Here is a 25,489-nt window from a genome sequence, read left to right as displayed (position 1 = left end):
ACTGTCTAAAAAACATATTTTGAGTTTAACGCTGCAGAAAAACTGTACTGAATTTTGATTGTACACCCACATGCTTTTGTGGAGCAAACTGTGAGAATTGCAACTTTAGTGACAATCGTCACGTGATACTAGAACACTATTTACTTTGACATTCACGTGGTCACTGTCAAAATAATGGTCGCAAAGCTGTAAAACTCTGATGATGTAAGAAAATCGTCTTGAACTTTGATTTTCACAGTTTCATGCCTTAATTGAACAAAGTTTTGTAGTTGATGACAGCTGACACGTTATCCAAGAATATTTACATATACATAATGAGTAGATAATTTAGTTTGATATGATGATGATGATATCCAAAATGTTGGTCAACATTGATCACCCTGTAACTCGGTTATTTGATGAGCTATAGGGTGGTTTTTTTACTGGTTGGTAGCCCAAAGTGTCCTCTTTTGACCAACCTGTAAGCGCCCATTACTGTCCCACGAAAAAGTGTTTAAAACAAAATGGCGTCAAAAGTGACAAAAACAGTAAATTTCCAAAAAGTTGGTCAACTTTGATTACCCTGTAACTCGGTTATTTGATGAGTTTTACTGTGGTTTTTTTTACTGGTTGGTAGCCCAAAGTGTCCTCTTTTGACCACCCTGTAAGCGCCCATTACTGTCCCACGAAAAAGGGCTTAAAAACAAAATGGCGTCAAAAGTGACAAAAACAGTAAATTTCCAAAAAGTTGGTCAACTTTGATCACCCTATAACTCGGTTATTTGATGAGCTATAGGGTGGTTTTTTTTACTGGTTGGTAGCTCAAAGTGTCCTCTTTTGACCACCCTGTAAGCGCCCATTACTGTCCCACGAAAAAGGGCTTAAAAACAAAATGGCGTCAGCAGTGACAAAAACAGGAACTTTCCAAAAAGTTGGTCAACTTTGATCACCCTGTAACTCGGTTATTTGATGAGCTATAGGGTGGTTTTTTTTACTGGTTGGTAGCCCAAAGTGTCCTCTTTTGACCACCCTGTAAGCGCCCATTACTGTCCCACGAAAAAGGGCTTAAAAACAAAATGGCGTCCAAAGTGACAAAAACAGTTAATTTCCAAAAAGTTGGTCAACTTTGATCACCCTGTAACTCGGTTATTTGATGAGTTCTACTGTGGTTTTTTTTACTGGTTGGTAGCCCAAAGTGTCCTCTTTTGATCAACCTGTAAGCGCCCATTACTGTCCCACGAAAAAGGGCTTAAAAACAAAATGGCGTCAAAAGTGACAAAAACAGTAAATTTCCAAAAAGTTGGTCAAGTTTGATCACCCTGTAACTCGGTTATTTGATGAGCTATAGGGTGGTTTTTTTTACTGGTTGGTAGCCCAAAGTGTCCTCTTTTGACCACCCTGTAAGCGCCCATTACTGTCCCACGAAAAAGGGCTTAAAAACAAAATGGCGTCAAAAGTGACAAAAACAGTAAATTTCCAAAAAGTTGGTCAACTTTGATCACCCTGTAACTCGGTTATTTGATGAGTTATACTGTGGTTTTTTTTACTGGTTGGTAGCCCAAAGTGTCCTCTTTTGACCAAACTGTAAGCGCCCATTACTGTCCCACGAAAAAGGGCTTATAAACAAAATGGCGTCAAAAGTGACAAAAACAGTAAATTTCCAAAAAGTTGGTCAACTTTGATCACCCTGTAACTCGGTTATTTGATTAGCTATAGGGTGTTTTTTTTTTTTTAAATAGGGTTGGTAGCACACACAGAACATACAGAAGGTGTCATTGATCTTCCAAAATAATCATAAAGTGGTAAAAAAAATGAAATAGAAATTTGACTTTTTCGGTTTTGGTCGGATATCTCCGGAAGTAATAAAAAAAAATTTTTACCAAATTATTTAGCAATAATATGCGCAACTTTGCCTCCATTTAACTAAAACTCTATCATCTATAATTTCTGAGATAGCAATGCTAATGCATCGAATTTGTAATACCCTGTATCATCATTTCCTACTTGGCGCCATCTTAACAGAGCTCTATATTTTATATTAGAGCTTTCCGGCAAAGACTTCTTGGCATTTTAAGTAAGTTTCCCCGTGTGAAACTCTGGTTTCTCGGAAGTTCCAAATGGATCATTTTTAATTGGAAGGGGGACTTTTTGCCGCTTTACTTACGCCGACGTAAACGTAGGCAACATGTTATTTTCGATTGCGAAAACGTGCGTAGGCTTGTGTGTTCGTTGACTGGCACGTTGAAAGGATTGTAATTAACACTTTGAATTTTAGGGGAAATATTTGACTTTACTGAAATCCTGCCAAAAAAAGTCCGGTTTGTTTAGGGGAATTTAAATTTTTTGTGGCTTGCTAAAATAATTCATTTGTCCTATAAAATTTAGCATTATTGACTCAAATGCTAACCTAAACACTAACCTACAAATATGGAATTTTGGAATATCACGTAAAGTTAAAAAATCTACTTTTTGATAGTCATTTTGAATCTTTAGGAAAATACTTGCACCACAGAAGATATAGAACAAATAAACATCTACTGCTTTGAAACAAACGGTATTTAAAATAAATTAAACCACCAGGTGTCAGATAAGGTTCCCAGGTGTGTTTGTAAAATGAAAATATCAATTTCGAAGACATAGAGACGATAAAACCCTAATTAGCAAAAGAGACAGGCAGTCTGAACACGAGACCGTAAAGATCCAGAGGTTTAAGTTGCACCCTCAAAATTCACTTTATAACTCATTTATCCCGTCGATCGAATGAATTCCCGCACCACATTTTAATTCGCCGATTATCTCCCCACAGAGCTAATTTCCATAATGCGTAGCCGCGAATTAATTCGATCAAGTAAATGAGGTCTGCGTTTTGCACAGATTTCGAATCGAAAACCTTTCGATACATACGGAATTATTTCCCGCTCGATGCCTATAGCTGCCAATAACCAAATAGCCGTGTAATTTGGGAATTAACACCAGTCTAGTTTTGAATAAACGATAATCTAGTTAGCCACAACGAAAGCAGATTACACATTAAAAATTGTTACAAAACTCGTGGTCCTTATCACTCTATTAGCTTAAAGAGCAGTTTGGTGCATCCTGTCACAAAAAATAAACAAAACTGGCTTTCACATGCTTGAAAACGTAGGGCACAAGCAGGAAAATGAAAAAGAATCAAAATAAAACGCGACATTTACTTCCCTTGGATGTCGACACGCACATCAGGCCATAATGGCGGTTTCATAAAAATCACTTTCTTCCACAGCTTTTTAAAGGAAAGAATGCTTTTCTGAACGAATTCTCGATTGTTGCTACAGACTTTGACTAAGCTGAAAAGATAAAGCTGTTGTGGGAATGTGAGAAAACCATATGAAGTGACAGGTGTCTTGTCAAAGTTGAAATTTCCATACCTGTATGTCAATTTTAATCAGAAAATCAAAAATCCTAATAATTGCAATATTTCCAAATTACGTTACAAACCAAGTTGCTTCTCTGAATTTTTTCCTAATTTTCCTCTTTAAAGCTAGAGAGATACAGAGTTAAACGTTTCATCTTATTGCATTCTCAACTGAGAGAAATTTTGTCTGAATTTTGAATTCCCAGTTAAAATTCACTTAAAAATCATTATTTTCAATGAAAAATCAAAACAAAAAATATATAACTTTGATAAATGTTAAAATGTTTAAAATACACTTCTTTAACTAATTTTCTTTCTTTTTTTGAGGTACAAATTAGTCTATATTGGGATGGGGTACCAATATGGCGGCAGTGTGTACAGGGTGTCCGGATTCAGAGTGTTTTGACAGAAAAACCCCATTTCCCGGATAGATAGGACATCTTTTTCAATGGCAAAAACCATATTTCAATATTTGTCAGTTTGCCCATTTTGAAAACTCCTCTTTTTGAAATTTTGAAAATAACTTTTTTGTTTATTAAAATATCTAAGTGCAACAAAAACATTTTTGTTTGGTACTTTTTTGATTTAATTTCAGTGGCGTGCTTGGTTTTTTGCTAATGTCTTCCGTTTGTATGTGGTACCCAATCAGAAGCCTTAAGAAACTAGTAAATAATTCGGTTATTTAAAACATTATTCTGATTGTAAGTAGCCAATGAATGGGGCTATCACGTCATGTTGACAGGACTCCAGTATGTTGTTCAGTTTGGCCGCTAGAGGGCGTCAATTATTGATTTGTAAATATCTTAAAAACCAATAACCTTAAACGCGTGGTTGTGACGTCATTACAATCCTAATTCCTACTAAACATTATATTTAAAAAAAAAAACAAAATTTGTATTTTTGGTAGTAAAAATACACTTCTTGAGCCCTCTCTCGTCTCTTATAGGAAAACCTTCGTTAAAAATACGTCAACCCGTAAAAAAAAAATAACAAAGGTCCTTTCGTCAGTTTTGCTTTACCCCGCACCCCTGAACTTGTTGGAGTATACGGAAAAGTCTACCCCGAAATGTATTTATAGGGTGAGTGGGCGCTCGCCCTTTCAGGGTTGATTAATTGAGCACCCAATAATATCCATCTGTTTGCCAACAACCAAAAACCCTGTTTACTGGTATTTTCGCTTCAAATTAGTGTGTAAAACAACCTTTTTTTTCGGATGTAAATCCCTTAAGTGATCGGTATCCGGTTAAAAGGTCAAATTCCAGGCTCATTAATTCAGTTATTTTATTGAGAAAGCTTGCGTGATCGTTTTAATTTGCTTCCCTTCAAGTAATGTAATATTTGATTAAATCCTGTTACGAAATTTCCTCAGCTAATTTTTAAATTAATTTGATTTCAGGACAAACATGGCGTCGAAAATGCAAACAAGTCCAGACGAATGATTAGACTGTTAATTGGGATCGAAGACAATAACAATCAACATGTTGCCTACTAATGTTATGTCGTTTATGAAGAAGGTAAGTAAACGTTTCAAACAAGGTCAAATTTGCTATGTAGCCAAAGTGTACAACAAATGCATTTTGGCAACTATCAGAGGCAACTACTGAAACTTTTAGAAGTTTCAAAAAAATTTTAATTTGCGACGTCACTCAAGTTTTGTTTGAATTTAGGTATAGACAGTGTGTCCATAATAAGGAGGGACACTATGTGGATCTTAAAAACGGTTAAAAATCACAGATTTGGTTAAATGAAAAATAAGTTGCGTAATTACCTTAAAAAAATGACATTTATTAAACATCGATATATCTTTTGGTTTTTCAGATATTTTGAAAAAAGTGAATTTTTTATTTTATTTTTTCTGACGTTAATATTAGACAGAAATATCAGATTTTTAAAGCCATTTTTACACCGAATCCAAAAAATTGCAATTTAATTTGAAAACTTGAAAATTGACTTGGTAGCTACTTTTTAAGGTTTCTTAATCAAATTTGTAGTTTTTGAGTGAATTACATAGTTGAAAATGATGTGGTAGTAAGTAAAAACATGAAAATTGACTCAAAATTATCAATTTTCTTCTCAGAATAGTTAAAACTAATTTTGAAAACGTGAAAATTACATTTTAAGGGTTCTCAATTAAATTTGTAGTTTATCAGTGAATTTTTTGATTGAAAACAATAAGACTGACTTTAAATTGTCAATTTTCCTGTCAGAATAGTTGAAATTAATTTTGAAAACTTGAAAATTCACTTAGTAGCTACATTTCAAGGTTTCTTAATCAAGTTTATAGCTTTTGAGTTAATTTGCTAGTTGAAAATGATGAAACTCAGGTAAAAACCTGAAAATTGACTTAAAAATACCCATTTACCTATCAGAATAGTTGAAATTAATATTGAAAACTTGAAAATTGACATGGAAATTAGATTTTAAGGTTTCTGAATTAAATTTGCAGCTTTTAAGTGAATTTTTTGATTGAAAATGATGAAACTAAAGTAAAAACATTAAGACTGACTTTAAATTGGCAATTTTCTTATCAGAATTGTTGAAAACTTGAAAATTCATTTAGTAGCTACATTTCAAGGTTTCTTAATCAAATTTATAGCTTTTGAGTGAATTTGCTAGTTGAAAATAGTGAAACTAAAGTGAAAATTTTAAAATTGCCTTAAAATTGCCAATTTTCTTATCAGAATAGTTAAAACTAATTTTGAAAACGAGAAAATTGACTTAAAAATTACATTTCAAGGTTTCAGAATTAAATTTGCAGCTTTTCAGTAAATTTTCTGATAAAACTAAAGTAAAAACATTAACACTGACTTTAAATTGCCAATTTTCATATCAGAATTGTAGAAATTAATTTTGAAAACTTGAAAATGTATTTAGTAGCTACATTTTAAGGTTTCTTAATCAAGTTTATAGCTTTTGAGTTAATTTGCTAGTTGAAAATGATGAAATTAAAGTAAAAACCTGAAAATTTACTTAAAATTGCCAGTTTTCTTATTAGAATAGTTAAAATAAATTTTGAAAACTTAAAAATTGACTTGGAAATTGCATTTCAAGGTTTCTGAATTAAATTTGCAGCTTTTCAGTGAATTTTTTGGTTGAAAATGATGAAACTAAAGTAAAAACATTAAGACTGACTTTAAATTGGCAATTTATCAGAATTGTTGAAATTAATTTTGAAAACTTGAAAATGTATTTAGTACCTACATTTCAAGGTTTCTTAATCAAGTTTATAGCTTTTGAGCTTTTGAGAGAGTATGAAAATTGACAAAATGTTCAATTTTTCTATCAAAATTGTTGAAATTAATTTCGAAAGCAAATTATGAATGAATTTATTAGTTGAAAATGATGAAACGACAGTAAAAATTGACATAAAATCGAAAAGATTATTGGAATTAATTTTCAAAATTTGAATGTTGACTTGGAAGCTACATTTCAAGGTTTCTTAATCAAACTTGTAGCTTTTAAGTGAATTCTTTAATTGAAAATGACGACACTAAAGAAAAAATTGACTTAAAATGGTCAATTTTCCTATCAAATTAATTTTGAAAATTAAAAATTGCAATTTTTGATTGAATTTTCTAGTTGGAAATGATGAAACTAAAGTAAAAACATGAAAAAAAACTTCAAATCGTCAATTTTCCTATCAAAATAGTTGAAATTAATTTTGGCAACATTGCATGTAATTTTGCTGCTAAATTAACGCCAGCTTGACAGCGTGGCACAAAAGTAATATAACAAACGCGATATTAGTAATATGGACAAATTTGGCAACATTGCAAACAGATTTGCTGGTAAATTAGGATCAGTCTGACAATTGACAAGTAAATTTTCTAAAAAAAAATAGATTGACAGTTTGGCAACATTGCAAGCCAAAACTAATTAAGTCACGTGTTAATGGGTTAGAACAGTAATGATAACTTGGTAGCATGGCAAAAAATATGATTAAATTAACATCTTTTTGGCAACGTTGCAGAATGATGATTTAACAAAGGCAGGAAAATTTGGCAACACTGCAAACAAAAACTGGGTTATTTTTGATGCCTCATCTAGGAGCTTTTTTACACCAAAATTGCGTAAAAAAAAAGTTAGATTAGGGTACCTTTTAAAGCACCATATTGGTACTGTACTATCATAATGAGTTTCTTGTTATAGACTAATTTGGATCTCAGACACTCAAATTCCGAATGTCGCTAATTGGTACCATTTTTGAGATAATCTTAATTTCTAGGTACTTTACTGTATTACCTTTTAGATAATTTTCTATTCAGTCTATTGGGCTCGATTTGAGTATTTCAAGTGTTACTCGGTAAATCATCATTAATCAAACCAGCCAAAATGTAGGTCTTACAGCTACCATAACCGAAAATTACCCTGTATTGTTAATAGATTAGTCGGCACTATCTCGTTAAGACTTTGGGGTGGCTTAAGACAAATTATTCACCCTTATTCTCGTAAGTGGTGGGCAGAGCGTACATTTATTACATGTGGGTGTTTGTTCCTCTCGATACGTTTTTTTTAGGGAGAAACCCCTCATTAATAATGCAAACCCGCATTAAGTCCTATATTCGAGAAGGATATTAATATTGCGCCAGTGACATTCACTTCTGTTATTGAATTACTACTTGGGTTTCTACAGTGAAAGCTTTTAACGGAACACATAACGACACATTCACCAATAATTGTACCATGGAAATTCCCTCACCGTATAAACATTCCTTGACCTATTTCTACCGTCGTGGAAGGTCATTTTATATTTATTCCCTTGAGCCAAAGAAATGAGCTGCATATTTTATGATTAAAGTGGAAAATATTCTTGTTTTGATATTTTTTGTTTCCTCTACTTGTTTTCGATCCAATTGCCTTAAATTACAAGTAGAAAAAACCGTAATTTTCAACCAGAAATCCATCCTAAAAAATAATTAGATACCAGACAATTCAAATATGGTTTTTTGTGCTTTAGGCCCATACTATCTAGATAATGCCTCCAATATTTTAATATGTTCTTAATAATTGTCATAACCTTATTTAGTAGGTCACACTGTCACCAGACCGGAAATCCCCTAAAGAACCTTTTCGGCCCTTTTTTTTGGTAAAAGAGTGGAAAAGACTCACGTCAAAGTTTGCCAGATAATATATTAATAAATATTATCTACTGGGTTAGTATAATAAATTGACGTGTCAAAAGCAGTGAATTATGAAATTTAGTTGTCTAACCTGCTTGATGTTCATAGTAGGCCAACTATAATCGTAACCAGGCCAGACTGTACAAGCGATAAAACTTCTTGCAAGCCTCGAGTAGGTTTTTCTATATACTACATCTTAAAAGATTACTTTGACTCCGTTTAACACAGTTGATGGAATTGGAAACCAGGGAAACACACCGCAAGAATAGATCAATAGTTTATTGGTTTAAACTTTCTTTTACGACCCCTCGCGCAATAATTTGAAATTTCCTAACCCGCATCACTTTGATATATCCACGTTTAATTTAGTCAGATTGTAAAATTCAGTGTTTGGCAGTGAATATTTATGCAATTCCTGCTAAACTGAGATGATTTTTGACTATTCTGTAAGATCAGTCGGTAATTACGTGCGCTTCGGCTCTTTAATAAACGGGTAATTGTAAACTGGGCCGGGGGAAAATCGATTAACAACGCGGCTTCAGCTAAATAATAACCAAAGTAAACAATTTCAAGCGGGAGTGAAACTGGAAAACGCATTAACTAAACAATCACTTAAACTTGCTGCATTTAGACGGATTTTTGTCACCCGTATTTCACAAAAACGGCTGTTTAATGCTATTCAAACATGTCCTCCAGTCGCCATTTTATGGATTACGGTTTAACGTCAAACTGTCTTGTCAGGTCAATTTTAAAGTTTAACCTCCAAATTGACCAGAAGATAAAGAAAACTTACGCAATTAATCGTTAACCAATAATTGTGAATATCAATAATGAATCTCCTGGAGGACAAACAAATTTCTACTTACTTAGCGGAAAGTAACCTCTATTGGTCTGTCACGTGACCACTGTGACAGTTTTTTGTATGTTACACTTCAAAAGCGTTTAAATTAATGTTAGTTTTGTACCTTTATAGCTTCATAAGTTAAATTAAACGTCTATTTTTGACATATTTAAATCTGTCACAATGGTGGTAACCGTCAAATGCCACTCCAGGAAGCTATAAAACTTCTCCCAAAAATAAGCGAGTTACCTCAAATTTCAAACCACATCAATTTCAACTGATTTTGTTGTATCAAACCAGTTTTTGCTAAATAACTTAAAAACGGTGAGTGTGACGAAAAAGTTGTAAGAGAACAAAAATGTTCCTAATTAACTCCTTAACTTACCACCGTAAGTTTTCAGCACCGTTTTTGCTTCCAGTATACAGGGCGTGCATGAAAAGTACGGTGATTGACTGTTTTTGGTCACCTTGTACGCAATTTTTTAGATAGAATTTTTTGCTCTACACCACTGGAAAGAGAAGCTCAAAACTGTTAATTCGAGTGGTTCAACCTCGCTGAACTCTCAAAAATAACCGAGTTACAGGGTGCTCAAATTTCAAACTTAATAGCTCTGCACGTTATTTACAAAGGCTGCTGTATCAGCTACATCAAAGCACTGTTCGTGGTCCAAAAAATACTCGATCTATTAATTAGTGATTGATACGTCAAACTAGAACCACACTATAACTCATAAATTATCTTTTGTGGGTAAAATTCAATGGTAAACCGTAATTGTTGGAGTTTTTCTTTAGTGTGTACAACAGTTGGGAAAATATGCGATAAAAATCATTTTTATGTCAGGGGTCCTCGCCAGTTTTCTTTTATTCTTTTAGAACCGTGCGCTTTATTTTATCGCCCCACTTAACGGGAAGCAAAAAATCATATTGGGGTTGTTTCCTTCGTGAAGGGTCAAATTGATAATAAAGGGTGTCGCAAAGCAAAACACTTTTCCTGCAAAAAAGTTGATTACCATCTGCTGATACTTTCTACTCTTTTAAGGGGTAAAATTAAACTAACATTTAACGGCACACATAAATTGCTTATTGATGGGTTCATTAATGTATAAACTTGCAAAGTTTGAACGCCCTAACGGGGCAATTTTCCAACCCTGCAATATCTTAAAGTGCTTTTCCAGCAACTACTGGCCCTCGTATCCTTCGTATTATCATAAGGAACATTACCTATTACTTATTCACGAGAAAAACCTAAGAAATTTATTCTGGATAAATGAATGGAAACAATACAGTCCTAGCAAAGGAAATCTATCAAGACAAAAATGGTGAAACAGGCTTTTATTCATCATCATTGTCAACAGCATTGTTTTGCAATATTTCTCTCTTTTTCGTTTGGGTAATTTTAACATTACAACAGCGCAAATCAAAGTAACAATGTAAATAAGTTGGTTTTTGCCATAATGAAACCTGGATATATAATTCGCCTCCGGAGTTGTTCCAAGAGGTTTTCGTTTCAATTAACTCTTAGCATCGCAAAAAACAAGTTTTGTTTTGCTCGGGTCATTTCGATTCGCCGAGTGTAATCAAGAAAGTTTTCTGTTTGGAACTTTTTCGTATCAACTTTCACAAAAGACTCTCGTCGTGATAATGAACAGCCCTGCTTGCCAGTCTTTTGACGAGGTGAGATAGTTTGAGTTAAACTAATTTGATATTCAAAACAGCAGTTTGTACACAGGTTAGTTCAAATTTTATTCACGAAACTATAAGAGATACAAAAAGTTTAAATTGGGACAAAATAAACCTGAACCAAATGCCACTAACGTAACTCTCTTTTTTGTTCCTGAAATGTTGAGCAAAAAACGAGAGTCAACTTTGACGCCCTCTAGCGGGTAAACGGGGCAACTTAGCCGTGCCCGCTCAACGTCACGTGATAGCCCCGTTCATTGGCTTTCTTTTATTATACTGTGGTTTTATACAGGGTGTTTTAAATAAGTGAGTTATAGACGATTTTCTGGAAAAGTGCACAAAAATTTAATCTAAATTAGGGATTTTTGGGCCTACTATACTAACGGCGTCCATTTTGGATTTTCTTCAATCAAAGTGATTTTTTTAACTAACTTGAACCTGGGGAACACAAATCTGACGTCCATTTTGCTTTAACTGGCACCGTTTCGAAGATGACCTTGAAATTATGTCAATTTTGACACTTTAGGGCGTGGCACCTTTGCAAAATGACATTTTGATAAATGACACTTTAAGTCATTTTTGTACTATTAACTTGGAAGTATTTAAGCAATTGAGGTTAATTTTGAAAATTAAAAATTTTCTGAAAAAAAATCAGAAGGTATCAATCACCCTAGAAAATTCTTGACAATTCTAGTTTTTAATTTTTCAAGGTAAAACGGTGCATGGTACCAAAAAAGTGTATAGAAGCTAAAAGTTGTATACCATCGAGGAGCATTTGTGATAAAAATTTCAGACCTCTAACCTGAAACGTTTCTGAGATATTGAGCAAAAACTGCAAAAAACGAGAGTCAACTTTGACGCCCTCTAGCGGCTAAACGGGACAACTTAGCCATGCCCACTCAACTTTACGTGATAGCTCCGTTCATTCGCTTTCTCTTGTTATACGGTGTGTTTATACAGGGTGTTTCAAATAAGCGAGTTATTGACAATTTTCTGGAAAAGTGCACCAAAATTTCGCTCAAATTAGGTATTTTTTGGGCCTACTATACTAACGGCGACTATTTTGGATTTTCTTCAATCAAAGTGAATTTTTCAGCTAAGTTGAACCTGGGGAACACAAATCTGACGTCCATTTTCCTCTAACTGGCACCGTTTCGAAGATGACCTTGAAATTATGTAATTTTTGACACTTTAGGGCGTGGCGCCTTTGCAAAATGACATTTTGACAAATGACACTCTAAGTCATTTTTGTACTATTAACTTGAAGGTATTTAAGCAGTTGAGATTAATTTTGAAAATAAAAAATTTTCTGAAAAAAATCAGAAGGTATCTATCATCACCTTTGAAAATTCTTGACAATTCTAGTTTTTTATTTTTCAAGGTCAAAGGGTGCATGGTACCAAAAAAGTGTATAGAAGGTAAAAGTTGCATCCCATCGAGGTGCATTTGTAATAAAAATTTCGAACCTCTAACCTGAAACCTTCTTGAGATATTGAGTAAAAACTGTAAAAAACGAGAGTCAACTTTGACGCCCTCTAGCGGCTAAACGGGGCAACTTAGCCGTGCCCGCTCAACGTCACGTGATAGCCACGTTCATTAGCTTTCTTTTGTTCTACGGTGGTTTTGTACAGGGTGTTTCAAATAAGCGAGTTATGGACGATTTTCTGGAAAAGTGCACCAAAATTTCGCTCAAATTGGGAATTTCTGCGTTCGAGGAGGGTGTCAAAGTAAGGCTATTAGAGCAAAACCAATTGAATATCGATTCAAACATTTTACATCAAGTAGGCCTAGAATTTGACGTGGATTCCAAAAATCGAATAAAAAAATTATAAGTTTGGTTTATTGCTCAAATTTGGGACACCCTGTATATGCAAATATCTACAAGATTCATATTTGGTATTTTTTTTATAAAATAAAAATTAAACAAGTTACAAGGATGTTAAACATTCATTGAATCACCCTGTAAACTACTCCATTATATTGACAATAACTCGGTTATTTTGACAATTATAAGGTGGTTCAATATACCAATTTGTAGCCCTTGAAATTGTCTTTTGATCACCCTGTATACCACATAGGAATGTCACGCTACCGAAAGATTGAAGCTTTTATACCGGGAATGTGTTGTCCAGAAGGGAGACCATACAGAACATCTGTTCAATTAAATCAGACTACTATATTTTTAAAAATTTGTATTATTTTGAAAAGTGTTGACATTTTTCAGAAAGTTTCCGGTAATTTTTCGAAAAAAAAAACAATTAATTGTCCAACAACTAATTTGACCGGACTATGTGCATTATTTCAAGGGTTTTTCCAAACTCTCGTTCTTAAAAAGGGACCAAATACAACCAACATAATTTTCCGGACCCAAACACCTTTTTTAAGGATAAGAGGGCTTTTAGCCGAGAAATAACTTCGTTTTTAACGACACCAAGATCCAAACGGAATTAAAGATAATTCCCCCCCTGGCGTGCCAGTGAATATCGAATTCAGAGGGTGTTTTTCCCTTTCGAGTTTTAACTGGAAAAGCACATAGTTTACATTCCACGTCCGCCATATTGATGGACACATTAATGGAGTAATGTAGTTTTAATTAAAACGTCAAACCCAGTCTATTTCTAGTCCCTTAATATTAAAAACTGTAAACTCAATGTGAAATTTAATTATTATTTACCAATTTTTTGCTCTATGGAAACATTTTGCTGGGTTATTAACGATTTTACTGGGCGCCCAAAGGCAAATCCATAATTCCGCGTTAATAAAGGATCAAAAAAATTGGATGATGGAACATTAGCGCGATTAAAATGCCATTAATAAAAGTGTCACTATTTTTTATTGGAACTTTTTTCCCAGTTAATTAACTTAATCGGTTTAAAAACCAAATATTTGTCATCTGACCACTGTAGGAAAATCCGGCACGTAATAAAGCACCTTAAGTTGAATGGGGTTTATAACTCCGTGGTGGAAATTAACCGACAAAGAGCTTTGTTAGGACCCTCATCATTGTGGTATCAAAAGGCTTTTGTGCCTTTTAAAAATTAAGAAGCGTACACGTCTTCTAAGTCAATGTAAAAAATTGTATTTGGCTCTGTAAATTAGAGAGTTGTAGGGAATTTCACGGTTTATAAGATTGTTTCCAAGCAATTTTGCCCTAAAAGGTCAATTAAGGTAGTTACAAGCCGAAAACTGTCTGCAATGCACTCAAGTGCTTCATAATTTAGGCTCTCTGGTTGAGGAACTTATTTGGTTCCTGAAATATGGATTTTTTTCCTGTAAAGTAGCCTAAATTGCACTTTCTTTCATTCCAGCACTGTAAAACCTAGAACTGACTTCACTAGGAGAGTCCAAAAGCCTATTTTCAAGATTTTAATTGGTGTACAACTCAATTTTCTGGACTGAAACAAGTCTAGAAGTACATTAAATTATCGGACTATTTCATTTGTAAAAATTTGTTCTCAATACTAATATCGTAGCATTTGGTACCAAAATTTGTTACTTTTATTACTGAAGAAACTTGATTTTTGAAAATAGTCTTTAACTCAATTTTTCAGTCTTAAAAAGCACTAAAAACAGTCTGAATTTCTTAGAAATGCTACAATTTATTGCACCTATTTGTATAGAAGCCAATTTAACAGTCAAGAAGCTTGAAATGACATTTTCAAGACTATGGACAGTGTACAAACTGGCTTTTAGGCCTGATAAGTCAAAAACTTTGTAAATATAGTCTTGAAAATAGCCTTAAAGCACTAAAAACAGTCTAAATTTTTAAGAAATACTCGAATTTTTAGCACTGAGGTGTCTAGAAGTCGATTTAATAGTAACCAAGCTTGAAATGACATTTTAGGTCTATGGAGAATGTAAAAATTGTTTTTTAAGTTTGCTATGTCCATAACTTGGGTGAAGATAGTCTTGAAACTCAATTTTCAAGCTGAAAGCAGTTTTCACTGAATTCACTGATTTTTTCTAAAAATTTTCCAGTACGGTGCAGGTTTTTAGGTTCAATTTAGTACATTCAGTGAAAATTTCAGGTCCGTAACTGCCCAAATACCTAAATTATGGCCCAAATTGTGTTTCAAGTTAGTTGAGTGGGTTTTCTGTCATTTTCAGTTTGATTTTCCAAGTTTAAAAAAAAAACAGGATTTTTTCTGAAAATGTTCCAGTACGGCGCTGGTTTTTTGGTTCAATTTAGTATATTCAGTGAAAATTTCAGGTCCGCAACTGCCCAATTACCCAAATTATGACCTAATTTGTGTTTCAAGTTAGTTGAGTAGGTTTTCTGTCATTTTCAGTTTGATTTTCCAAGTTTAAAAAAAAACAGGATTTTTTCTGAAAATGTTCCAGTACGGCGCTGGTTTTTTGGTTCAATTTAGTATATTCAGTGAAAATTTCAGGTCCGCAACTGCCCAATTACCCAAATTATGACCTAATTTGTGTTTCAAGTTAGTTGAGTAGGTTTTCTGTCATTTTCAGTTTGATTTTCCAAGTTTAAAAAAAAACAGGATTTTTTCTGAAAATGTTCCAGTACGGCGCTGGTTTTTTGGTTCAATTTAGTATATTCAGTGAAAATTTCAGGTCCGCAACTGCCCAATTACCCAAATTATGACCTAATTTGTGTTTCAAGTTAGTTGAGTAGGTTTTCTGTCATTTTCAGTTTGATTTTCCAAGTTTAAAAAAAAACAGGATTTTTTCTGAAAATGTTCCAGTACGGCGCTGGTTTTTTGGTTCAATTTAGTATATTCAGTGAAAACTTCAGGTCCGCAACTGCCCAATTACCCAAATTATGAACCAAATTGAGTTTCAAGTTAGTTGAGTAGGTTTTCTGTCATTTTCAGTTTGGTTTTTCAAGTTGTTTTAAAAAAACATGATTTTTTCTGAAATTTTAAAAAAATACTCAAAAACTTGAGTATGACTGTATGACTTGAGTATACTTGAGTATGAAATTTTAAAAAAATACTCAAACAATGACATTTTCAAGACTATGGACAGTGTACAAACTGGTTTTTTGGCCTGATAAGTCAAAAACTGTAAAGATAGTCTTGAAAATAGTCTTAAAGCACTAAAAACAGTCTACATTTTTAAGAAATACTCGAATTTTTAGCACTGAGGGGTCTAGAAGTCGATTTAATAGTAACAACGTGTGGAATGACATTTTAAGTCTATGGAGAATGTAAAAATTGTTTTTTAACTTTCCTATGTCCATAACTTGGTCAAAATAGTCTTGAAATAGGATTTTCCAAGCTGAAAGCAGTTTTGAAGCACTAAAATAGTCCAGAATTGTAAGAAAATGAAAAGCAAAGTAAAAAGCACGAAAAGTTAGTTTTCAAGACAATTTTCATGAATCTAATGTCAATGTCCTGTATCTAAGACTATTTTTAAGACTAAAATATTGAATTTTGTCTTCAAATTATGAAAACTTACTTCAAATGCAAATTTTAAGCTTCTGATGTCACTTTTCACTAGTTCAGAGTAACTTTTTGGTGTTCAAGTCAATTTTTAAGGTTTAAATGTATGAATTTGTAGTCAAAAATTCTAAAAAAAGTAGTTTTATATCTACAAGTCAATTATCAATATTAATCTCTCGATGTGTATGAAAACTGGTCACAAACAGTTTTCTCTGTACAGTTTTTGAGGATATAATTAACAAAGTTGGCACCTCCACCATTTGAGTTTTGTTGGGGAAAAAAGCGAAATATGACACTGTAAGAGAAAACACTGAATATCTCAGGAAGTAAACAAGGTATCGAAGTCAATTTTGCCCTGAATTATCAAGGACCCCCTAGGGGTCTCAAAACTGTCGCTTTTGAGAAATCACAATGAGAAAATTGCAAAAAAGAGGAGTTCCAGCAAAACAAGGATAATCAATGAACTCACTTGTGATAGAACTAGAGTTGCTTTGCCAGCAAAATTGACCAAAGATGTAATTTTTGAGGTTAAATAATAAAAAAGTAAACATTTTAAAGTGGTCTAAGCCGGAAGCAATCTGTCAACAGTAATCATGTAATCCAATTTTTCCTCCCTAAAACGACAGAACGGGGGTTTAGGTAAAGTAATCCAGGACCAAACTAACGATATTCGAAACTTTAAAATTCGATCCCTCGCCTAGTGTACGGCCCTAATTTAAGCCACTTCCTAACTTTGTCGAATTCATTATCGCCAGGGAAATAATTAACAAACTATAGAGCAGGTATGCCGGCAGGCAAATTGCACTCTAATGGAAATCCAAAGTTGACTTATTTCCTGCTCGAAAAAGAGTTGGAGACGTGGTGTGTGTTGCTGATGTTTTTCCGTTCTGAAGTAGCATTTGATTGGCTACCTCTAACAAGTAGCAAATTAGTTAATAGAGCACGTACAGGTGTGACCCGGTGAAAGTTCAAAGCAACACGTTTTCCAAGCCTGGAAAATCAAACTGGTAACCTGGAAAACGTCGATCATCGTGTGCCTAAAAGCTTTAAAGCAAAAACTAGTATAATGTCTCTATAAACGATCAATTTCATTTAAAAAAACAGTCTGTAATTTATTATTACTTTCTTCATGGTTCAAAGTAACTAAATTTTCGTTTTTCTAGGTATTGAATAAGCAAAAAGCGAGATGAGCTGGAGTAATTTTACTTCATGCTGTGAGTTTCCCCTTAACATTTATAACATGGCGTCCACCTTTCAAAGAAGGGTAAGATTCTTAAGTTGTGTATGCTTCACGCTTTTGTTTATCACTTTTTTTAGTATTTTTTTTATTTTTAACACGCCAGCGTAAATGTAAAGGGGTCCACTGCATGTGTGTGTGTTTGTGTTTTTAATTTAATTTGACACTCGGTAGAGTAAAATATTTCTTGGAAAATTCTGGATTCTAAAACAATATTTCACGTTATCTGACAGGAAGGAGATTTCCATTTTCGTTTTCCCCGGCTTTGGCTTTTAAATGTCAGGTCGATTTTTTATTTTCACTCTTTCGGGGTTGTTTTTAATTGCGGCTGCAATTTCCGCACTTGTTGCATTAATTTGTTCGCTGCTCATACTTTAATAATGCATTAATGGCTGGTAATAATACCCTGCAACTGGATTTGGTTATATCGCAATTCCAACCTAGAAAAGTCGAATAAATCCGTCCAGGACTATCAAAAATGGGTCAGGTATATCAAATACATCGAACCGGACATTTCATAATCCTTTTTACGGGATTTTCCTGGCTTATACGTTTCAGTTGTATAGACTTTTTTATCAGTTGGCAGAGATCCAGATCTCCTTTTTCCTGAACTCGGTTAACGAATGGAAATCTGGAGAAAGAAAGCTATCTTCAACCTATTAAAAATCGTTTTTCTTTTTAGTTTATTAGAGAGTAACAAGAGGTGTAATGTTTAGTGGATTTTCCTTTCAAAATTACATAAATTGAACTTGACCCTAATTATCGTTATAGTTTTTGGATGAGGCCCATTTACGTCATAAACATCAATCGTAAATTGAATGGCCGTTAACCTAAATAACATTTAGTATACAGGGTTCTACATTTTTCCAGATAATATCAAAACAACGATAAAAATGTTTTACAATGAATGAAAATGTATCGACATCACACCCACATAGTTACTCTGTTACAAGCAATTTTCTGGAGAATTACAGTGAAAAAGAAAAACCACCCCTTGTTCCCAGTGGAAAAGTCAAGAAAAAAATCACCCCCCCTATTATGGTGGCCAGGAAATTACGAGGGCGTGTCGCCCCCCGAAAGACTTTCTTTCAAGCTGCGTAGCACGTTCCGTTTAATATAAAAACGGAAGTTTTATGTGGAAAATTTGGAAACGACAATTTCCACACGCCGTGCCAATAAACTATCCACATAAAAACGTCTGGACAGTGCAATTATAACTTCGGGAAGGTGCCATTTCAGGTGATCATTTAGGACAAGTCTGATTTGAACGAATTTGGTCAACGATTTTGACTTTTTGCAAAAGAAACGCAATATTGGGATGGGGGAGATGTTATTATTGCTGTGTTTCTGTCAAATTTAGTTCTGACAGGGTTTCTTAGTACTGTCCAGAAGCTTTTGGAAAATTTTGACAGATTTTCAGTGGCATTTAAAGGTTTTTGGCAATTTCCAAAAATTTTCGGAAAGGTTTAGAACACTTGCATATTTGAAAATTTTTAAAAAATTCTGGAATGCTTCTGGCAGTTTTCAAAAGTTTCTAGAAGGTTTAGAACATTTTTAGACGTTTCTGGCCATTTTCAAAAAATTCTAGAAAGCTTAGAGCACTTTTAAAGCTTTTTGGAAATTTTTAAAAGTTTCTAGAAGGTTTAGGACACTTTCTGAAAAAATTTCTGAAATTTCTGAAAAGTTTAGAACACTTTTAGAGAGTTCTGGTAATTTTCAAAGGTTTTAGAAGATTTAGGACACTTTTAAAGACTTCTGACAAATTTTCAAAAGTTTCTAGAAAGCTTAGAGCACTTTTAAAGCTTTTTGGCAATTTTTAAAAGTTTATAGAAGGCTTAAGACACTTTTAAAGGCATCTGGAAATTTTTAAATATCTCTAGAAGGTTTAGAACATTTTTAAAAAGTTCTGGTAATTTTAAAAGATTTCTAGAAGGTTTAGGACTTTTTTTAAAAGCTTTCGGCAATTTAAAAAATTTCTTGAAGGTTTAAAACACTTTTAGAGACTTCTGGAAATTTTCAAAGTTTTTTAGAAGATCTAGAACAATTTTAAAGCCTTTTGGCAATTTTCAAAAATTTCTGAAAGGTTTAGAACACTTTTAGAGACTTCTGGTAATTTTCAAAGGTTTCTAGAAAGTTTAGAACATTTCTAGATGCTTCTGGCTATTTTCAAAAGTTTCTAGAAGGTTTAGAACCCTTTTAGAGATTTATGGTAATTTTCAAAGATTTCTAGAAGGTTTAGGACTTTTTTAAAGGCTTTTGGCAATTTTCAAAAGTTTCTTGAAGGTTTATAACAGTTTCAGAGACTTCTGGTAAGTTTTAAAGGTTTCTAGAAGGTTTAGAGCACTTTTAAAAGTTTACTGGCAATTTTCAAAAAAATTCTAGAAAGTTTAGAACACTTTTAGAGCCTTCTGGCAATTTTCAAAAGTTATTAGAAGGTTTAGAACGCTTTTAGAGACTTCTGGTAATTTTCAAAGATTTCTAGAAGGTTTAGGACTTTTTTAAAGGCTTTTGGCAATTTTCAAAAGTTTATTGAAGGTTTATAACACTTTCAGAGACTTCTGGTAATTTTCAAAGGATTCTAGAAAGCTTAAAGCACTTTTAGAGAGTTCTGGTAATTGTTAAAGGTTTCTAGAAGGTTCAGGACTTTTTTAAAGGCTTTTGACGATTTTTAAAGGTTTCTTGAAGATTTACAACACTTTTAGAATTTTCTGGTAATTTTCAAAGGTTTCTAGAAGGTTTAGAACCCTTTTAGAGACTTCTGGTAATTTTCAAAAGTTTCTAGAAAGTTTAGAACACTTTTAGAGACTTCTGGTAATTTTCTAAGGTTTCTAGAAAGTTTAGAACATTTCTAGATGCTTATGGCAATTTTCAAAAGTTTCTAGAAGATTTAGAACACGTCTAGAGGCAATTCTGGTAATGTTTAGAACTGGCTTTAGCTTAGAACACTTTTAGATGTTTTTTTTTTTTTTTTTTTTTTTTTTTTTTTTTTTTTTTTTTTTTTTAAGATTTAGAACAATTTTAGAGATTTCTGTCAATTTTCAAAAATTTCTGTAAGGTGGTTTAGTGCACTTTTAGAGGCTTCTGGCAATTTTCAAAAGTTTCTAGGATTAGAACACTTTAAGAAGTTTCTGGTAACTTTAGAAAATTTCTGGAAGGTTTAGAACACTTTTTAAGAGATTTCTTTAAAAATTTCTAAAAACTAATTTTCAAAACACTCTTAGAAGCTTCTGGCAATTTTAGAAAATTTTTGGAAAGTTTAGAACACTTGTAGAGGCTTTTGGCAAATTCCAAGAATTCCAAAAAGGTTTAAAACACTTGCAGCGGTTTTTAGAAATTTTCAAAAATTCCTGGAATGTTTAGGACACTTGTAGAACATTTTGGCAAATTTCTGAACAAATTCTGATTGGTTTAGAACACTTGTAGAGGTTTTTCGAAATTTTCAAAAATTCTTGGAAGCTGTAGGACACTTGGTGATGCTTTTAGAATTTTTTAAATGTTCTTGGAAGATTTAGGTTTTCATAACTTTATTAGTTGAGATATTTTATTGATTTTTAAAACTGATATTGTTGATGGATTAAGTATCCATAAGTCACGTTTCCCACTGTTTCCTCAAGCGTTCTGTTAAAAAAAACGCACCATTTGCCACATTGCCATCTGTCGAATATCTCCACCTAAAAAAGATTTATATCGGCACAAGCCATAAATCACCACCCAAATATCCATATACATTTATGTTTCAGTGCGAGAAATTTTTTCGCGAATCGTACACGAAGACAGCTCGCGAATCTTCCCAAAATCGCTGAATCTCATTGAACCAGGACCGTCCCTTTCTCAATCCCGACGGCTTTAAGCACGTCCCGTGTATTTTGCATAGTTATTTATGCACACACACTGTGTTTCGTATTCAGATCCGTTTTTCGAGGGGGAAAAAGCCTGAAAGTGCATTATATGGGGCTTGGTAAAGCGCCCGCAAGACTTAAAGGGATTTCTCTTCCTAGTCGGTTTGACACTTACGTCCTAATTAACTGTTCTAAAATAGTCCTTAGCTTTGCTGGAATGTGATGTTTGAAAACGAATTTGGTTTCAGATGGTGGCTACAGAAGCAGGTCCTCCCAATCCTGCCTCGGACAGTCCAGAAGGTGGGACGACATTCGGAAAACTCAGACAAACTTTGTCATCTTCACTGCTAACGGCTCAAGATAAAGGTAATTTTTATTTGATCCACTGTATTGGGAATTGCTTAATTCCAATCAATAATTAGGCAACTCTCAATAATCTAACTAACATGGTTGTGATGTGCCTTGCGGACATTTTATTAGAACTGGTTCGGTTTATCTGTCTGGTTAAGTTGCCCCCAATAAGGCCATAAATTTCCCTTCGGGCCGCTAAACGCAGAAATTTCTCTTCCAGTTTCCAGACAGATTTGAGCCGTCAGTATAGTCAGTAATATCGGGTCGTCGAAATGATTTATACGAGGACACTCGTCAGCCCCAAATTCATACTTAGTTTTGCTAAAGTGACATTTATTAACTGTCGCCCCCCTGATCTTTGAAACGACAACGCCATATTTCAAAAGCACACTGTTCCGCCCTTTATCTTATCTAGTGTTGGAGGATTTACAATTATCGTTGTTGTTTCAACCACTGTTTGTATAGTACCAAACATTCAACCTGCCCAAAACAGCTATTCTTTTTTAAAAACAGGTCATCAAGAATTTAAAATATCCAGTGATTCAAGGGCAGTAGAATCTTTTTGAATGCCAGAAAATATTAGTGAATATTATACAGGATGGTCCAGTTTTAAGTGTCAATAATTCACCATTTGATAGCCAATCAAAAAATAAGTTGACTTGCATTGTGTCATTTTTTCTGAAAAACGTTTCCTAAGGAAGATAAAGTCCTCCAAATTTCAATTTTGAAAAATCGTTTTATAGTTTAAAACTGAACATCCAAGACTTGTGAAAGTCCAAATTTGTACTGAATAGTCTAAAAACTTTTTTACTACTAGGAATGGTCTTATGATTCGCTTTCTCAGACTGCCATCCTGGTTGAGTGTCTGAAACTGGCATTCAAGAACTAAAAAAAGTCCGGAAATCAAGACAAAGATTGTATTGTGCATGAAACTCATTTTTTACTACTAAAAATAATATAAAAGTTGACTTTTAATGCTAGAACTGACTTTACTAGGACTGAAGAGAGTCCAAAAGTATGTTTTCAAGACTTTAATTGGTGTACAACTCAATTTTCTGGACTGGACAACAAGTCTAGAAGTAAATTAAATTTTCGGACTATTTTATTTCTAAAAATTAGTTCTCAAGACTATTATTGTAGCATTTGGTACCAAATTTTTTTACTTTTATTACTGAAGAAACTTGACTTTTGGAAATAGTCTTAAACTCGATTTTTCAGTCTTAAAAAGCACTAAAAACAGTCTGAATTTCTTAGAGATGCTACAATTTATTGCACCTTTGAATGTAGAAGTCAATTTAATAGTGAAGAAGCTTGAAATAACATTTTCAAGATTATGGTCAGTGGACAAACTGGCTTTTAGGCCTGATAAGTCAAAAACTTTGTAAAGACAGTCTTGAAAATAGCCTTAAAGCACTAAAAACAGTCTAGATTTTTAAGAAATATTCGAATTTTTAGCACTGAGGTGTCTAGAAGTCGAGTTTAATAGTGACAAAGCTTGGAATGCTATTTTAAGTGTATGATGAATGTAAAAATTGTTTTTTAGGTTTGCTATGTCAATAACTTGGTGAAGATAGTCTTGAAACTCGATTTTCCAAGCTGAAAGCAGTTTTGAAGCACTAAAAATAGTCCAGAATTCGAAGAAAATGAAAAGCAAAGTAAAAAGCACGAAAAGTTCGTTTTCAAGACAATTTGCATGAATCTAATGTCAATGTCCTGCATCTAAGACTATTTTCAAGACTAAAATATTGAATTTTGTCTTCAAATTATGAAAACTTACTTCAAATGCAAATTTTAAGCTTCTGATGTCACTTTTCATTAGTTCAGTCACATTTTGGGGTTCAAGTCAATTTTTAAGGTTTAAATGTATGAATTTGTAGTAACAAATTCTTGAAAAAGTAGTTTGTATGTCTTTAAGTCAATTTTTGGTATTAAAGTCTCTCGATTTGCATGAAAACTGGTTACAAACACAACTTTTAAGCTTCTGAAATTTTTATCTTTTCTAATTCAATTTTCAAAACTAAAGTCTTTTAGTTTGTCTGGAAAACTGGCTACAATAATATTTTTTAAACTTCTTAAGTGAATTTTCCGTTTCCAAGACAATTTTTAAGTTGGGTTGGGTTAGTTTTGGGTCTTTGACCGTAATAACGTGTAATAAAGTGCTTGTTCCAAATTGGATCAATATTGCTCCAACGGTAAAACGACTTTTTAAACAGACATTTGAAGGGTTGTATTTTCCTTAGGAAGCACTTTTCAGGAAAATGACATAATGAATGTCAACTTATTTTTTAATTGGCTATGGATTGGTGAATTATTGACATTTAAAACTGGACCACCCTGTATAGTTGTAGGGAATTTCACGCTCTATAAAATTGCTTGCAATGAATTTTGTTCTTAAGGGCCGTTTAAGGTCTATTCTCATATATTATTATTTTGCTACGTCCGAATCAAAGGGCCCCAAAGACAAAAAGTGGACCACTCCTAAAACCTCCAAGAAGTTGGAAACAATCATAACCATGGACAACATCACAGACCCGAAAGAGACTATTCGTCAAATTAAAACTGGAATTGGAAGCAGTGCGCTAGATGGGGGACTGAAGAATATTAAGCAGCTTAAGAGCGGAGCCGTAGTACTGGAGAGCTATAATGAGTCCCAACGACAAAAAATTAAGGAAGCTCTTGGAAACAAACAAAATATTACTGTTAAAGAAACATCTGTTGTTAACCCCATGTTCTTAATCACTGGCATTTTAAAAGGTTATTCAAATTCCGAATTCATAGATGAACTGATAAGAATGAATAGTGAAATACAAGACGACTTACCAGATACGGACTTTCACAAGGTCATCAAGGTAATTGCTAAAAAGAACTGTCGTAATGCCATAAAAGAGAATTGGATCTTAGAAGCGCCTCCACGCGTAGCTAAATGGTTCCTAAAAAAGCAGACTGTATTCTTTGATTTAATGAAAGTATACATACAAGAGCATTTCAATTTAGCAGTATGTTTTAATTGCTCAGGATTTGGGCACGTAGCCAAATACTGCAAGGATTCGGCATGCTGTCACAAGTGTGCAGCTACTGATCATAGTGCCAAGGATTGCACAGCAACAGAGCTAAAATGCCCAAAATGGCGGAAGATGAAATATAAAGAAGAACTATGTAAGCACTCAGCAAGAGATACAAATTGTCCTGTGTACCAAAAGCGAGTAACCGCTTACAAGAACCAAATTAATTACACTGACAATTTTTTATCTTAAACGAAAAAAACAGCAAGGACCAAAACAAATTAATATCAAGTATAATCCATCAGAACGTACAATCCTTAGGAAACTCTGTAGAGAAAATAAACTACATGCTACAGGAGAACCCAGAGTGCATGATCCTTTGCATGTCTGAGCATTGGAAGTCAACAGAACAACTGGACAACTTGGGCATTAATAGTTTTAACCTTATGTCAGCATTCTGCCGAGAAGAAGGAAGACATGGGGGATCAGCTATTTATATCCATAAAAGTATTAGTGCAAAACAGAGACATGGCTTGAGCAAATTCTCATTGTGCGAAATATTTGAATGTGCGGCAGCAGAGTGCAAGATTGGCGAAATCAGTTTAGTGATAATTGCCATCTATAGACCACCACAAGGAAACGTA

At 33.6% G+C, this 25,489-nt stretch overlaps 1 protein-coding gene across 11 annotated transcripts in view; it reads left to right on the top strand.

Moving 5' to 3' along the window:
- The window catches only part of Fife (regulating synaptic membrane exocytosis protein fife), an 80,417-nt gene that overhangs the window by 19,189 nt on the left and 35,739 nt on the right, over positions 1–25,489 (top strand). For 6 of the 11 annotated variants that reach the window (XM_081987986.1, XM_081987991.1, XM_081987984.1 and 3 more), the window contains exons 1-3: positions 4,781–4,887; positions 17,580–17,680; positions 21,741–21,858. In XM_081987986.1, coding sequence (XP_081844112.1) covers positions 17,603–17,680; positions 21,741–21,858 — 196 coding nt within the window. In that variant the 5' untranslated portion in view covers positions 4,781–4,887; positions 17,580–17,602. Of the gene's footprint in view, positions 1–4,769; positions 4,888–17,579; positions 17,681–21,740; positions 21,859–25,489 lie in introns of those variants that run through there. The other 5 variants (XM_081987983.1, XM_081987989.1, XM_081987987.1 and 2 more) reach the window with 3 other exon arrangements.

Source organism: Ips typographus, linkage group LG10 (assembly GCF_016097725.1).
Source record: "Ips typographus isolate SLU linkage group LG10, UJ_Ityp_2.0, whole genome shotgun sequence".
Classification (NCBI taxonomy): Eukaryota; Metazoa; Arthropoda; class Insecta; order Coleoptera; family Curculionidae; genus Ips; species Ips typographus.
The sequence above is the reverse complement of the archived record's forward strand: the minus strand, read 5'-3'. Positions and strand labels throughout refer to the sequence as shown.